We start from the raw sequence: 15621 nt of genomic DNA on the forward strand, positions 1-15621 counted from the left end.
TGTTTTGATAAATAATACCACACTGTTCAAAATACAAAGCGTTTTCAGTAAAAAACAATGACATACAAGCTATTTAGAGTGTTTGAGAGGGAGTCATTATCCTTACCCCTCTCTTATTTGTAGTAGGTGTGGTTTATACACTCTGAAAAGCCTGTTGACATTATTTGAAAGCCTGTTGAAAGCCTGTTGACATTTATTGAAAAGCCTGTTGACATTAAAAAGTGTGTCTTTTTGTTTGTCATTAAATCAACAACAAAAAACAACAAAAGTATCGCAATACAACTAAGTACAGATTTAAACAAAGAAGCTATCTTAAACAATCTATTTACTTTGATTAGTTCTTTCCTATAATCTGTATAATTATTGTCATTACCTTGTTGTTGTTATTATTGTCGATGTTTTTATAAATAATACCACACTGTTCAAAATACAAAGCGTTTTCAGTAAAAAACAATGCCATACAAGCTATTTAGAGTGTTTGAGAGGGAGTCATTATCCTTACCCCTCTCTTATTTGTAGTAGGTGTGGTTTATACACTCTGAAAAGCCTGTTGACATTATTTGAAAGCCTGTTGACATTATTTGAAAGCCTGTTGAAAGCCTGTTGACATTTATTGAAAAGACTGTTGACATTAAAAAGTGTGTCTTTTTGTTTGTCATTAAATCAACAACAAAAAACAACAAAAGTATCGCAATATAACTAAGTACAGATTTAAACAAAGAAGCTATCTTAAACAATCTATTTACTTTGATTAGTTCTTTCCTATAATCTGTATAATTATTGTCATTATCTTGTTGTTGTTATTATTGTCGATGTTTTGATAAATAATACCACACTGTTCAAAATACAAAGCGTTTTCAGTAAAAAACAATGCCATCCAAGCTATTTAGAGTGTTTGAGAGGGAGTCATTATCCTTACCCCTCTCTTATTTGTAGTAGGTGTGGTTTATAAACTCTGAAAAGCCTGTTGAAATTATTTGAAAGCCTGTTGACATTATTTGAAAGCCTGTTGAAAGCCTGTTGACATTTATTGAAAAGCCTGTTGACATTAAAAAGTGTGTCTTTTTGTTTGTCATTAAATCAACAACAAAAAACAACAAAAGTATCGCAATATAACTAAGTACAGATTTAAACAAAGAAGCTATCTTAAACAATCTATTTACTTTGATTAGTTCTTTCCTATAATCTGTATAATTATTGTCATTATCTTGTTTTTGTTATTATTGTCGATGTTTTGATAAATAATACCACACTGTTCAAAATACAAAGCGTTTTCCAGTAAAACACAATGCCATTCAAGCTATTTACAGTGTTTGAGAGGGAGTCATTATCCTTACCCCTCTCTTATTTGTAGTAGGTGTGGTTTATACACTCTGAAAAGCCTGTTGACATTATTTGAAAGCCTGTTGACATTTATTGAAAAGCCTGTTGACATTAAAAAGTGTGTCTTTTTGTTTGTCATTAAATCAACAACAAAAAACAACAAAAGTATCGCAATATAACTAAGTACAGATTTAAACAATGAAGCTATCTTAAACAATCTATTTACTTTGATTAGTTCTTTCCTATAATCTGTATAATTATTGTCATTATCTTGTTTTTGTTATTATTGTCGATATTTTGATAAATAATACCACACTGTTCAAAATACAAAGCGTTTTCCAGTAAAACACAATGCCATCCAAGCTATTTAGAGTGTTTGAGAGGGAGTCATTATCCTTACCCCTCTCTTATTTGTAGTAGGTGTGGTTTATACACTCTGAAAAGCCTGTTGACATTATTTGAAAGCCTGTTGAAAGCCTGTTGAAATTTATTGAAAAGACTGTTGACATTAAAAAGTGTGTCTTTTTGTTTGTCATTAAATCAACAACAAAAAACAACAAAAGTATTGCAATACAACTAAGCACATATTTAAACAAAGAAGCTATCTTAAACAATCTATTTACTTTGATTAGTTCTTTCCTATAATCTGTATAATTATTGTCATTACCTTGTTTTTGTTATTATTGTCGATGTTTTGATAAATAATACCACACTGTTCAAAATACAAAGCGTTTTCAGTAAAACACAATGCCATCCAAGCTATTTAGAGTGTTTGAGAGGGAGTCATTATCCTTACCCCTCTCTTATTTGTAGTAGGTGTGGTTTATACACTCTGAAAAGCCTGTTGACATTATTTTGGTGTCGTGGCGTTGCTGTTATGACAAACAAAACACACTACTCAGACTACAAATAGTTTCAGTAAAGCACAATTCCCGCTCTAGTAGACCCAAAAAATTTTAGAATGCAGTAGCTCTACTCTCATTTATAGTAATCTCCGTTTCTAATTAATTAATTATTTATTCACTTAATTTCTGTTCATTTTAGGTTTCATTTATCTATACATTTCTGTTTGTAATTTCTGTTTGTTCTAAATTTTAATTATTTTATGACTTTTTGTTTGCTCGTTTTAGTCTTTAGTATGGCTCATTACTTTTGTCTGAAAACTCTTTTTGTGGGATAAGTTTTGTGGGAGTCCAAATAGTCCACAATAACTTTGTTTTGGTTGTGAGGCTTCTTCGCTAAAAAGAAGCTGAAAATCGTCAGCATCAAATGTGTGAATCTTAAGTTTATTACATTTTATATTTATAATATACCCACTTTAAAAAATATATATGATTTTAAAAATATATCCTATATATTTATACATAAAATTCTCTTGCTTTTGTGAGTTTAATGATCCCCCCCCCATACTCCAAAAATAAATTCTTCTGTACGTTTTTATTGACCATTCTAAATGTTTAGTCTTCTGCAGCCTATAAAAAACATTCTACAACAGCATACAATATAATATGAGGTCGCAATTTTTGCAAATTAAGAGGTATAAAACAACTTGAAAAAATACATTCCAAAGATTAATTATTTTTGATAAGTTGACTTATTTGTTTCTTATTCGACCCTTGTTTTCTATTTCCCTAGTTTGAATAGTGCACCTCTTACGTAGATTTTTTACCATTGTCAAGCTATGAAGGAACTTCCGAAGTTTAAAAAGCCTCTTTAATTTAAGAAATTAATTAATTAATTTAATAAAAATATTGCTACTTTTTAATTTACAGTTAATTGTTTTCCCAATCAGTTACTATTTCCTTATGTTCCTAACTGGAATGATAATGATTTAAAAAAAAAAAAAATTTCTAGGCGGTTACTTTTAAATTTTTCCTAGACATCTCAGGAGAGGGGATGTCCCCCTCCCCCCAAGGAAAGCTTGAATAAAACAATAACAATCCTCAAGAATGAATAAATTGGGTAAAGATGACTTATTGAAAATGTCACTGCTATCGTCGGAGCTGAGTCCTACTTTCCCCAGTGGCTAGCCAAAATATCTACCCCTGGACCAACGACACACTTGGGGAATTTTCCATATCTTTTTGTTGTAGACTTTAACGTTCCATACAAATCAAATGACTTAAACCAATATTTAAATACTGTATATATTTTATAAAGCAAATAAATAATTATACAGAAATATACAAACTGACCACCAGCACCGCAAACTCGGCAAGCGTTAAAATTCACTAGGATTTATTTAATACACAGCTATCCTACCTACACAGCTAATGAAGAAGCTATCCTACCTGTATATGGACAATTTGTAGCTTAGTATCATGAGACTCTAACTGGAGTTTATCTGGCAGTGCTGCGTAGAGATCATCCCACAAGTCACAAATTCGCCAGGGAGGCCCTCTTTCAGCAACAAACGTAGAGAAAGACATGCATTCCAGCAGCCTATTCGTAAAATCACAATCAACAAGTCCCCTTTCACCCAAAAATGCGGCCTAAAAAGGGAAAACATAAAAAATATTTCCAGAAATTTTTTACACTTAGTAGAATTAAGACAGGTATTTTATTTGGCTTCACTACAGAAATAATAACAAAATTAAATTAAAAATTAAAGAAGCGCATACAAGACGTGAATCCGGTGGGTGGCCGAATCTTCTAATCACTTATTAATCTAAAATTAACAGCAATGAAAAAAACTAATTTGATATTTTCTTTAAATAAAAAAGGTAGTTAAGAAGGTCAATAATTTAATAAAACAACCAAAGAAAAACTTTTCCTCGTCACAAACTACCCACGTCCTCGCCTCCCAACACGCCCTTCCAAAAACACAAATTTCAACCACCTTTTTAAATGAAAATTTTTCTTTGACTTCCTGTTAAACAAAATTAGGTTTCCAGCCCGTCTAATACTATTCGGAACACCATTCCAAATGGAAACACCATTGCTTCTAATAACAAAACCCGACCTCGTTGAGTGTCAAATTCACGACCCGTAAAAAATTTCCGATTACATTTCAGGACCTTCTTAAAGGATAAGGGGACTCTTTGGGAGGGGAAGTAAATTCAAGGTTTCCTTTTTTACTTGTTCAATCTAATTTTATTTTTATCATCCTCTTCATATTGGGATTTTATTAACATTCATATTCAGCTTATTTTGAAACTATATATTTCCTGACGCCATCGATCAAGTTTTAATGTTCACCTAAATCACTTAAAAGCCGAAATTAGCCTATGAGCCGTAACCTTGAAGATGGCAGCCAATCAAAATTTTCGGAAGAAATTTCTGATTGGCCAGCCTTAACTGAGGTGAAATCAGTTGAGCTTGGGTTTAAACTGAATCTAGTTCTATAAGTCTCAAAACCTTTACTATGAACAGCACTAGATTCAACGGGGCTCCAAACGAGAACAGCTATGCGCAGTTAAACGATCAAAGACGAACCTTAAAAGACAGTTTTTCTTTAACAAGGGGCCCTAATATTCGGGAACCTCGATGCTCCCCTTTGTCGTGAGCCGGGGGAGCTTCCGGTTAAAGAAATCACCACAAAACGCCTGAATTTCATATACCAAGTGAGGTGGAAAACCCCTGGTCGTGCCGCAAGCACAACTGACTTGTACAATGGCCCCCTATTATTATTAACAAATACAATTAGAGACAAGTTATGCAAAGTTATATGATCAAAGACGAGCCTTAAAAATTGTTTTTTATTTAACAGAGACCAAATACAAGGTGACCTGAATGGTCTCCTTTGCCGAGAGTCTGAGAAACCTGCGGTTAAGCAAATTCACACGAAACATCTGAAGTTCAGACATTAGGTCAAGGTCAACGCCTGGTCCAGCTGCAAGTAAAAGTAAGTAGCAAAATGGTTTCCTTTCCTTATCGACACATAGCTTTCATACACAGCTTTCATTATTAATATCAAACAGTTCGTGGTAACATACTGAAAGTAAGGAGCGACCCGGCTCAATAGTAACCAAAACTCTAAAAAAGACGGAATTTGATACCAATAGATATATCAAAAGAATCGGCTTATTATGCTGATTTCAAATAGTTTCATTTCACCCATCAAAGGCTACGAGCCTGAAAAAATTTGCTTGATTTTCAAAAAAGGGAGGAAACAACCTGTAAAAGTTAAGGAATATTAATGAAAATCCAACGATCAGATTCAGCGTGTCAAAGAACCATACTGTAGAGGTTCCAAACTCTTATCTGCAAAAATTTGGGATTTTGTATTTTTTTGTCAGAAGAAAGATCACGGATGCGCGTTTATTTATTTATTTTTTTTCTGGGGTGATCGTTACGAACCAGTGGTCCTAGAGTATCGGGAGAGGGCTCATTCGTACGGAAATTAAAAGTTTCGTGCCCTTTTTAAGTGACCAAAAAGATTGGAGGGCAACTAGACCTCCTTCCACACACCTTTTTTTTATCAAAATCGTCCGATTAAAATTTTTAGATAACCATTTTGTTCAGCATCGTTGAAAGGCCGAATAACTATGCCTTTGGAGATATCATGACCCCCCCCCCCCCACAGCCTTAGGGAAAGGTCTTGAAGTTGCAAAATGTACCCATTGTTTACGTATAGTAATTGTTATTGGGAAGCATGCATAAACATTCCGGATGGGGGGGGGGCGAATTTTCTGCCGGTGGGAATTTCTACGGGGATAATTTTCAATGAAGAGGGAAGTTTTTAGGGGTGAATTTTTCAGGGGAAATTTAACACTGGGGGAATTTGCCAGAATTTCCATACGAAATCGTTTTTATATATCTTGCTTTCTCTTTGCCGACTCAATTTTACGCGTGGAGATGTTAAGGGTAATTGTCCGGGGTAAATTTTCACCAGGATTGAATTGTATAGAGTCCGTGGAGTAGAGGTATTTTTCCGTGGAGGTGGAGCCAGATTTCTAGGCATTTTTAAAAAATAATCGGAAATAAAATAAAAAAAAAGTTTTTTCAACTGAAATTAAGGAGCAACATTAAAACTTAAAACGAACAAAAATTATTGCGTATATGAGGGAGGTTGCTCCTTCTCAACACCTGGCTCTTTACGCTAAAGTTTGAATTCTGTCCCAATTTTTTAAGAATGACTCCTGAGACACTATGTTTCAGGAGTACTAAAAACTAAAAAAGGACTGAAAAACTTTATCGTAAAGAGCGAGGTGTTGAGGAGGAGCAACCCCCACGATACACAAAATAATTTCTGTTCGTTTTAACTATTAATGCTGCTCCTTACTTTCAGATGAAAAAAACCTGTTTTTTTATTTAATATATGATCAGAGACAAGTTATGTGAAGACATCATACATTTCGTGGTTAAAGAACTGTAAGTAAGGAGCGACACGGCTCAATAGCAACCGAATATCTAAAAAACAGAACCAAAAGTAGTGGAGGCGTAAAAGATTCTGTGACATGCCCTCCCCGGTTTCTGTTACATGCCCTTCCTTTTCCCATTGAGTTTCTGTGACATACCCTCTGACGTCACGCGGCAAACCTGTTTCTAGGCAACATTCCCGCCCTTGGCAAGAGTTCAAAGGTTAGGTCAGGTGACACACCCCTTTGTTTTTCTATGACATCCCTGGCAAGATTCCAAGTGCATATCCTATTTCTAGGTGAAATTCCCAGGTGTTTCATTTACATTTACTTTACCAGGTGTTTCATTTTACTTCAAACCTCTCTGGACTTACTCCGTTTCAAGCGGACAGGTCTAATATGCTTGACGCAATTTTGCGTAACCGTACCACAGGAACACATGGGGGAATCCCCTCTTGTAACGTAACGACACCCAAAACCCTCAAAGCATTCTTTTTTCATTAGCTTAATGGCGGTACACACTATATGTAAGTTTACGAAATGATTGCGCATCCATCACTGCCCAGTCCAGTTTTTGTTACGAAAAAAAAATCGCTCAGTGATAATTTATTGTGACCCTGGCATTGTTCGCCCCTAGGCCCGGGCCTTGTGGGCCTATTGAAATTTTTCACGGTTATGAAGTATTTAGTAGTAGCGGGCAGCAAACTTGCAAATTAGCGAAGTTAGCCAAATTAGTAAAAAAAAAAAACCTTGATACATATGGCACCGACAAGTTTAAGAAGGTTTTGCTTTCATTTGTCTTTCATTTGTCAAGTTCTAGTTGTCTTTGACAATCAACAGATTGTTAATGTTTGAATTTTTACGGACAAAAAGCGTCACCAAATTCAACTAATTACTTTCGCTTATTTATTTTGATGGTATAACATGGCAACACTGACAAGAATATGGTACTACAGTAAAAGCTTTATAATCTTTAAACAGCCAAAAGAAAAATCGCAGAAAATCACGGGTTTCAGGAATGAATCCACCTAAAATTGTTAGAGGGCAAAGTTTTTACTTATTGTGATGTCCTTTTAAGGAGTATTTCTAGTCCAAGTAGGTAAGGTGAATTAGCGCAGTCATTGCATCAAACCTCATTGCATCCACAAACCTCATTGCATCTCCTACAATACTGCTATTCTATTGTTGCGCCGAATTTCCATTCCTCAGTTTCTGATGATCTTATATTCGGTAAAAAGCCTGAATAAATTTTTGCTAAAATGAGAAAATTGCTAAATAAATTGGTGGGTGTTTGCACCAACTCTTAACCATAACTGCTGATTCTAATTTTTGGAGAGTTTCTAGAGGAAATTTAAACTAATTGAAATTGTCAACGTTATACGTTTCAGAAATCTAGAAGTCGGAATTAGATACTCTTAATCTTTTTCTGTCAAAATTGAACCTTCAAAATACTAGGAAATTTTGTTATTTGATAGGTAGAATCACTTGACTCGTCTTCGAGTTTTGTATTCTAAACTTGCTTTATCGATGGCTATTATAAACTATTCTAAATAGAAAACTTGCAAATCCTTGTCTATACCTTGACGCAAATAGTCCAATGTCCTCAAAAATAAGGCAACCAGCTCTTCACCACAACAGTCAGTGGTGATTTTTCCCTGAAGAGGACAATGTTTTCATGAAACAGCTTTTAATTATAACCGTTTCGCACATTTGAAAGCTAGCCATATTGATTAATATTTTATTACTTTAAACCTCTTTTAATGTTGGAATTAAACTTTCTCCAATGAAACTTTCTAAGACGGGGTAAAGCTTCTTTTTTTTATCAAGCAAACCTTACCAAAAGCTCTCACGCGTCTAGGATGAATCATTAAAATCGTCAAATACATCCTAGAGTCTAGTCCCTTTAAGTACCAAGGACATCAAAATGAAAACACTTTTTTCCCAGGCTCCATCTTAGGTCTATTTATTCCTGAAAACCACCCTTTCCTTCCATTTTTACTTCGGCTATAATACAACTATTAACATCCGTCTCATTACGTAAATTCTCTCCTATATTGCCACACTGAATTCTGAAGATAAGCAAACACAAACTTTACCTGTTTATACAAAAAGCCAAAACAAACGACTGTACAGCCCAAATATAGTTAAGTATTTCAACTAGCAGCGGGGTAAAACAACCGTTTGCTATACAACCAAGCGAGAATATGTAAAAATTATGAGAAAAGTTGTACTGTCCGAATCAGTAGGAAAAAATTCTATGGATATTTCGATAGTGAATTAAAGAGATTATACAACAAACTAAGATAGCCCAATTGGTCTTTCTAAAAATATTCTCCTGTAGATAAGTCAATTAAGTATTAATTTAAAGTGTCAAATTTAGAAGAATTTTACTAATAATAGATATTAATGCAAAAAATCGATTTTTTGCCATTTAATTATATACATTTCCTTTCAACTCTCATTTGTAAACAATTTATTAATTATTATTAATTAATTATTATTAATTTTAAAAAGCGTAATCAGTTAATTAGCTTTGACTCAAAAGCATAGCTTGTGTGAGCCGAAAAACAAAAAAAAGAAGAGAAAAAAAAATGAAAAGCAAACAAACAAGCAGACAGAGAAAGGCAATTCTAAAAAAGGTGAAAATAAAGACGGTAATGTAAAAAATAAAAGTGAACAAACACAATTTATAAATTGTGAAAGAGAAATTTTAATATTTTGTAAGGATTTATATTTTAAGGGATGAAAAACTTTCGAGAAACTGAATTAAAATTAATTCAATTAAATTTTTATTTAAAAAAAATTAAAATAAAAACAGTATTATAAAAAAGAAAGAGGATAAACACAGTGAATAAATCATAGAGGCCCTAAATCAAAATAAATTAGTAAATTAATACGGGAGGAAAATTTCAATATGTTGTAAGAATTATTTTAAGGGACGAGGAGCTCTCGAGACTTTTTTATTGTTTCGGGAAGGGAATTCCAAAGCATGATAGAATTGAAAATTGTGGATTGGCGAGCAAAGCTGGTGTTCCGGCGGGGTTGGAGAAATTGGTTTGAGTGCGAACGGAGGGGGCGTCCAGGATTTACAGAGGAGCAATGAGTATAAAAGTGTGATAGGTTATCGGGTAAAACTCTGTGACGGGCAGTTTGTGCAAGTCTTTGCAACTACAGTCAATCCAGTAGTTGTATATAGATCAGAGGTAGGATACTTTCGAGGAAGCCTGAAAGCAGCTTTAAAGGCTTTATTCTGTGCTATTTTTAATGATTTCAAATTAGACATGCTTGCATAACCCCAAACGTTGCAAGAGTAATTAATATATGGTTGAATAAAAGCATTATACATCATTAGCAGAGTCTCATAGTGAAGAAAGCTATTAGCTATGTAGAGGATAGCTATTTGGCGAGAGAGAACAAAAGTGAGATAGCTAAAGTGTTCTTTGAACGTGAGGCCAGAGTCCAAGTTACCGCCAAGGAATTTCGTCACCTCTGTCTGAGGAAACTTTGTTTTATTATTTAAAACATTAAGGTGTTTATTATTTAAAAAATTAAGGTAACCTGTTGGGTTATCTTGCAATTATTCTGGAAGAGAATGGACGAACTTTTACGGGCATATAGTACCACAAAATTTACGTTCCACCAGTTTAACACATTTTTTAGCGCCTCGTTTGTTTTAGATTCCAACGCAGAGGTGGATTCAGCAGCTATAAAAATATTAGTATCGGCAGCGAAGATTACAAAGTGTATGAGAGGGTCAATATCGCGTACAAGATCATTAGTGAAGAGCAAGAAAAGAAGTAGACCAAGAACAGATCCTTGGGGCACACCAGATAGGACCGGCGATTGGGTTGAATGTGCATTCCCTGCAGCTACGTACTGTTTTCTTTGCTATAGATATGACATGAACCAATTTTGAAGTAGTCCAAAGCTATTGAAATTATTTAACTTTTTTATTAGCGTTTGGTGCAAAACCGTATCAAAGACTTTTGAAAAGTCCAAGAATAGGTCAAAGACAAGCAAACCCTGATCGATGTGCGTTCTAATAAACTCTGTCAAATCGACTAAGGCATAATTAGTGTTCAGACCTGCACGAAAACTATATTGATGCTTAGAAAGACATTCATTCACGTCGAGAAGCTTATGAAGACGATTGTAGACTAAGCACTCAAGGACTTTTGAAATGACTGTTAGGATAGAGATATGTATGTAGTTACTAATTAGACTCTTTTCTCCTTTTTTATGCAGTGGGAATACCTTATCAGTTTTGAAGACGGATGGAAATATGCCACTTGACAAGGAGAGATTAAAAGTCTAGGTTAATAGGGGAGCAAGTACCAGAGCTGCAGCTATCAGTACATCGTTACAGAGGCCCATAGTATCTTCCGCCTTTGAATTCTTCAGATTCAAGAGAAGAGAAGAAACTTCCTGTTCTGTGCAAGGAAAAGCAAAAAGAGTTAAGATGTTTCATACCTTGTTTGCTTATAAGGGTAGTTTATAAGGGTAGGCATGTTTATAAGGGTGCTTATAAGGGTAGGCATGTTTGAGGTGTTACTATGTTTTTAGTAAAACTAGTAAAAAAATTATTGAAAGCCTCAACGCGCTTGGATCCACTGACAGTAACTCCTTTATCAGTTTTTAATAGATTTGGTATACTAGACTGTCTTTTACGTTTTGATATTGCCTCAGGGATGACCGACCAAACTCTTCTTAGGTTACCCTTATATTCAGCAAATTTACATGCAAAATAATTTTTCTTAGCAAGACGCAAAAGGCTTGTCAGTGCATCTCCATATTTACGATATATATGACTAAATCAGCTAGATCATTTCTTTTGAAAGCTAACAAGCACAGGCTATATTTACTTCTAACTGTAGCTGCAAGAGCACGAGTCATCCAAGGGGCGCGTGTGGTATTGGTGCGGGGGCGCATAGACAGTTGGAAATGTCTATCAGCTAGAGTATTAAGTCGCTCAGTTAACAGAGTCGATGCGTCTTCAGTGTCTGTCGACGAGGGAATATTTTACCAATCAGTTTGTTGAAGGGATTCGACAAAGCGTCGAATATTTCTAGCCGAATAATTGCGAGCAGGGGAACGCTCTCCTTGATTTAAAGTTTTAAGGTTTAATTCTAAGCAATGTGACACAAGACGGGAAATGATCAGACGAGTCAGAAAGAATGATTGATGACTCTGCTGAGTCTATCAGGGAAAAAGATAGAAAGATATAGTCAATCAGGGATACAGTTCGACGACAAGGGCTGAATCTAGTTGGATATAGGGCTGTCGGGAGAAGAGAAGAGTGACATATCAAATCCAAAAACTCTAGGTTTTGTGTATTATTTTCTGTAGACAGTATGTTCACATTAAAGTCCCCCATCAGGCATACCCGCCTTTGTTTCTCAGGGTGACCAACACTCATGAAAAGGTTTTTGATTAGTTGGCTGAAGATATTGATTGGAAATAGAGGGGGTTTATAAACAAGGCAAAATAAGTCAAGCGAGGCATTGTTAGAGGAAATTTCAAGAATAGTAATATTCTTTTTAACATTCAGTTACCTTTTTTTTACGCAGTTCACTGTCAATTAATGGCAGTTTTTGTCTTTTGCTACAGTAATCAGGAAAGCTACACTTTCTAGAGCTACACAATGAAATATTTATTTTGCTCATTTCCTGCTGACTTTTCACACACGTTCTTTATTATTAAACTTGGCGCCCGCTAAGAGTAAAAACTGTATACCAGCATCAAACATCTTTTGCGTTAAAAATTGAGCTCCCGGATTTTCACAATTTTCTAAGACGCATATGGTTGTGTAAGTTTCTAATTAATCATCTTAGAAAATCACACTTCATTTTTAATGTCCTTGGTACTTTAAAGCAAACGGACAAAATCCAGAAAAATGGAGCACCCATTTCTTCTTCCACGGACTCACTACGGATTCTCTGTTGAACAGTACAGTATTTTCACTGTGAATCTAACTCACTCTAGCTGTAAATATTTCATACATTTGAAAACTGACCATGTCATTATTTTACACACCATCTTATCCCCCCCTCTCCAGTGTGTTACTAACTTCTTTTACTCAAATGAAATCATTAATTTTTAGAAATGAGCTCAAAAGACTAACCTTATCAAAAGTTATCACTGGTCTAGGATGAATTCTAATAATCGTCAAACACATTCTATACCCTTGAAGCAAGTGGGCAAACATCCTCAGAAAAGAGGCCCGGAGTTCTTTATCCACAACAGTTGGAGCTGACTTTCGGACAGTTGTAGGAGGGAATGCAAAATCTGCACATTTGAGATCAGGTTGTAGTATTTGAGAGAGGATATTCTGCAAATCCGAAAGAAGGGGTTCTGGCAAAGGTGGTAGATGAAGAGAATCTGGGATGAATACTGCGCCGCCATCTAAGTCAACGACAATGACGTCCAGCTAAAAAGAAAGTTTTTTTTTTTTATAAAAACCTGTCGGAAATTACCAATTAAATTCCAGAAAAACCAGATTACTTTCGATCAGTCCCACTACTTCATCATCGTCAATAGCAATTGCCAATTACAACACAATTTTTCACTTACGTAATAACTAGAAAATTTCTTCTGGATAAATAAAGTTCAAATATAAGAAAAAATTAAGGATAATGGCAATTGAAAGGGTAAAAAATTAATTAAAATTAATTACTCCGGATGGTCACACTGAACAAGAATTTAGTCAATTTTCCTTTGCCACAATTCCGTGATAATAAGTTTATTTGACTTTCAAACAAGTTTCTTAGCTAAGAGGTTGTCTATACTAGCATTAAAAAAAATGTTGATAACATCACCCCCCTCCCTCCCCCCCCAAAAAAAAGAGAACAGAACTTAATCTAAAAAAAGTGTTTCAAGGAACCTGAGGGGGAGATATAAAAATTTTCCAGATATTTGGGTTTTTCGATACCTCGAAAAAATTAATATTTTTACTTTCGATTCTTGAAATGTCGAAACAAATACATCGAAGATATTTTCTACACAGATATAGTCTGTCTTTTAGTAATGTGTCATAACAATAGCAAAACTGTATTTAACGAAAACATTTTCACCACAGTTGCTTCGAATTTCCGCCAATCTTCCGACTAGTCTTTGTGAGAAACGATTTTGAAAGAAACGAAGACAAAAGGCCATGACGGAGACGGCGCTGCAGGGTGATCTTGAGGAGAGGCATCCTTAAAGGAATAACAACTCCAATGATTTAAATAATATGAAAATTGCAACTTGGAACGTTGAAACGTTAAACAATATTGTGGTTATATTTTGAGAGAGGAACCCATATATTTTGAAATTAGCGTGCTAGGAGTTTCAGATACTAATCTCCCAGGACTAGAAAACAGGATCCGAGGTAAAATAAGATATTTTTATTGGGGGATTTTAATACGCCGGTCTGTAGAAATTGGGATAGATGGTATCCTAGAGTATGTAAGTCTGATGCAGGAAAGGAAAATAGCAGCAGTTATAGATTGCTGCAATTCTGCAGTTATAAATATTTAGCTAAAACCATTACAGTATTAGTAGTAAAATTGTCCATAAGTGAATATGGTACCCACGTGATGGTAAGGCGACAACCCTTATTGATTGTGTTGGATCGATCCAAGACACCAGAGCGCCGTTTTGGAAGCTAATAGTATAGACACACAAAATTTGACTGCCATTTTGGTAAGTGTTAAAGAGAGACGGGTACAACATTTTGACAATATGTTAAACTGAGATTAAGTTGTAGAAAATGCTATAGGAAAGAAAGAAACAATTTTTGACCACTTTAAAGTAAGGGAAGATTTATTTTCCGTGAAGGAGTTAGAGTCTCTAACCCCTAACTTAGAGATCTCTAACTTAGAGATAGTACTAAAAGTATTGAAAAGTAATAAAGCTTCATGTGCTGATAGTGTATTAAATGAGGTTATGAGATATTGCGGTTACGAAGATAAATATAAATTACTGAAGATTATGAATATGATTTTTGAAAAATGGAAACCTAGCAATTTTAGGAAAACCTCTTTATAAGGTAAGGTAAGAGTTAGAGTAGTAATTATCGAGACATTATCTTGGTTCCTGTAAATAATTTTAAGAGAAGAACAGTATGATTATAGAAAGGTAGGGGATGCATCAACTAAACATTTACTCTCAGATTGATAATTGTGAAATGTCTGAATCGTCAGATCCCTTTGGTCCTCATTTTCATAGATTACGAAAAGGTTCTTGATTTAGCCGATGGAAGAGCTTCATTAAAGATCCTATCCTTGCATTGTATACCATATAAGTACATTAAAGCAATGGCGCTATGTACTAGTACAATATTGGTGCGGTTAAGGTAGGAAGTGAGGTTAGTAGCTGATTTGGGGTTGAATTAGGAGTTAAGCAGGGTTGTTTCCTAGCCTCATTAATACAGATTATTTTGATGGACATGGTCCAAAGGAACATGGCAAAAGCTATGGGAGAGCATGGTATCAAATGGAAAAATAAAAGGCTCCTAGATTTAGATTATGCAGATGATTTGAGGATCCTTGATAGAAATGTTAGCAATATAAATGAATTTTTGGACGTTTCGAGAGTTTGGGGCGTGAGAAGATAAAAAAACAATATTAAGAAGACTAAGTCCCTTAGACTAGGGATAAAAGAAGCTGATGATGTGACTTTCGTAACGAAAAAATCGATTAAGTAGATGACTTCACCTACTTGGGGACTTTTATTAGTAAAAATGGTTAATGCAGTGAAAATGTAAAAAGTATTATTATACTTTTTACATTTTCCTTTATACAAGGTCCAGAGCATTTTTTCACAGTTGAAAAATAATTGGAAGACTAGGAAGATAAATCTGCAAACACAGAATAGAATATTGGAAGCTATGTTAATGACAGTGGTCAAATACGGTTCAGGAACGCGGACAATTTAGAAAGGCAGAGGAAGATTTGCTGAATTTATTCTAGAGAAAATGTCTATGGAAAGTTTTAAATTCCCTTTTAAATGATTTCCAGGG

At 34.7% G+C, this 15621-nt stretch overlaps 1 protein-coding gene across 1 annotated transcript in view; it reads right to left on the reverse strand.

The window, feature by feature from the left end:
- Nucleotides 1-15621, reverse strand: part of Sbf (SET domain binding factor) — a 167787-nt gene that overhangs the window by 130248 nt on the left and 21918 nt on the right. The window contains exons 6-7 of the mRNA XM_089104945.1: nucleotides 12745-13050; nucleotides 3615-3815 (exon numbers count right to left, since the gene is read on the reverse strand). Coding sequence (XP_088961071.1) covers nucleotides 3615-3815; nucleotides 12745-13050 — 507 coding nt within the window. The remainder of the gene's footprint in view (nucleotides 1-3614; nucleotides 3816-12744; nucleotides 13051-15621) is intronic.

This window comes from Artemia sp. Qi Xiang Cuo, chromosome 19 (assembly GCF_049724085.1).
Source record: "Artemia sp. Qi Xiang Cuo chromosome 19, ASM4972408v1, whole genome shotgun sequence".
In the NCBI taxonomy this organism is placed as follows: domain Eukaryota; kingdom Metazoa; phylum Arthropoda; class Branchiopoda; order Anostraca; family Artemiidae; genus Artemia; species Artemia sp. Qi Xiang Cuo.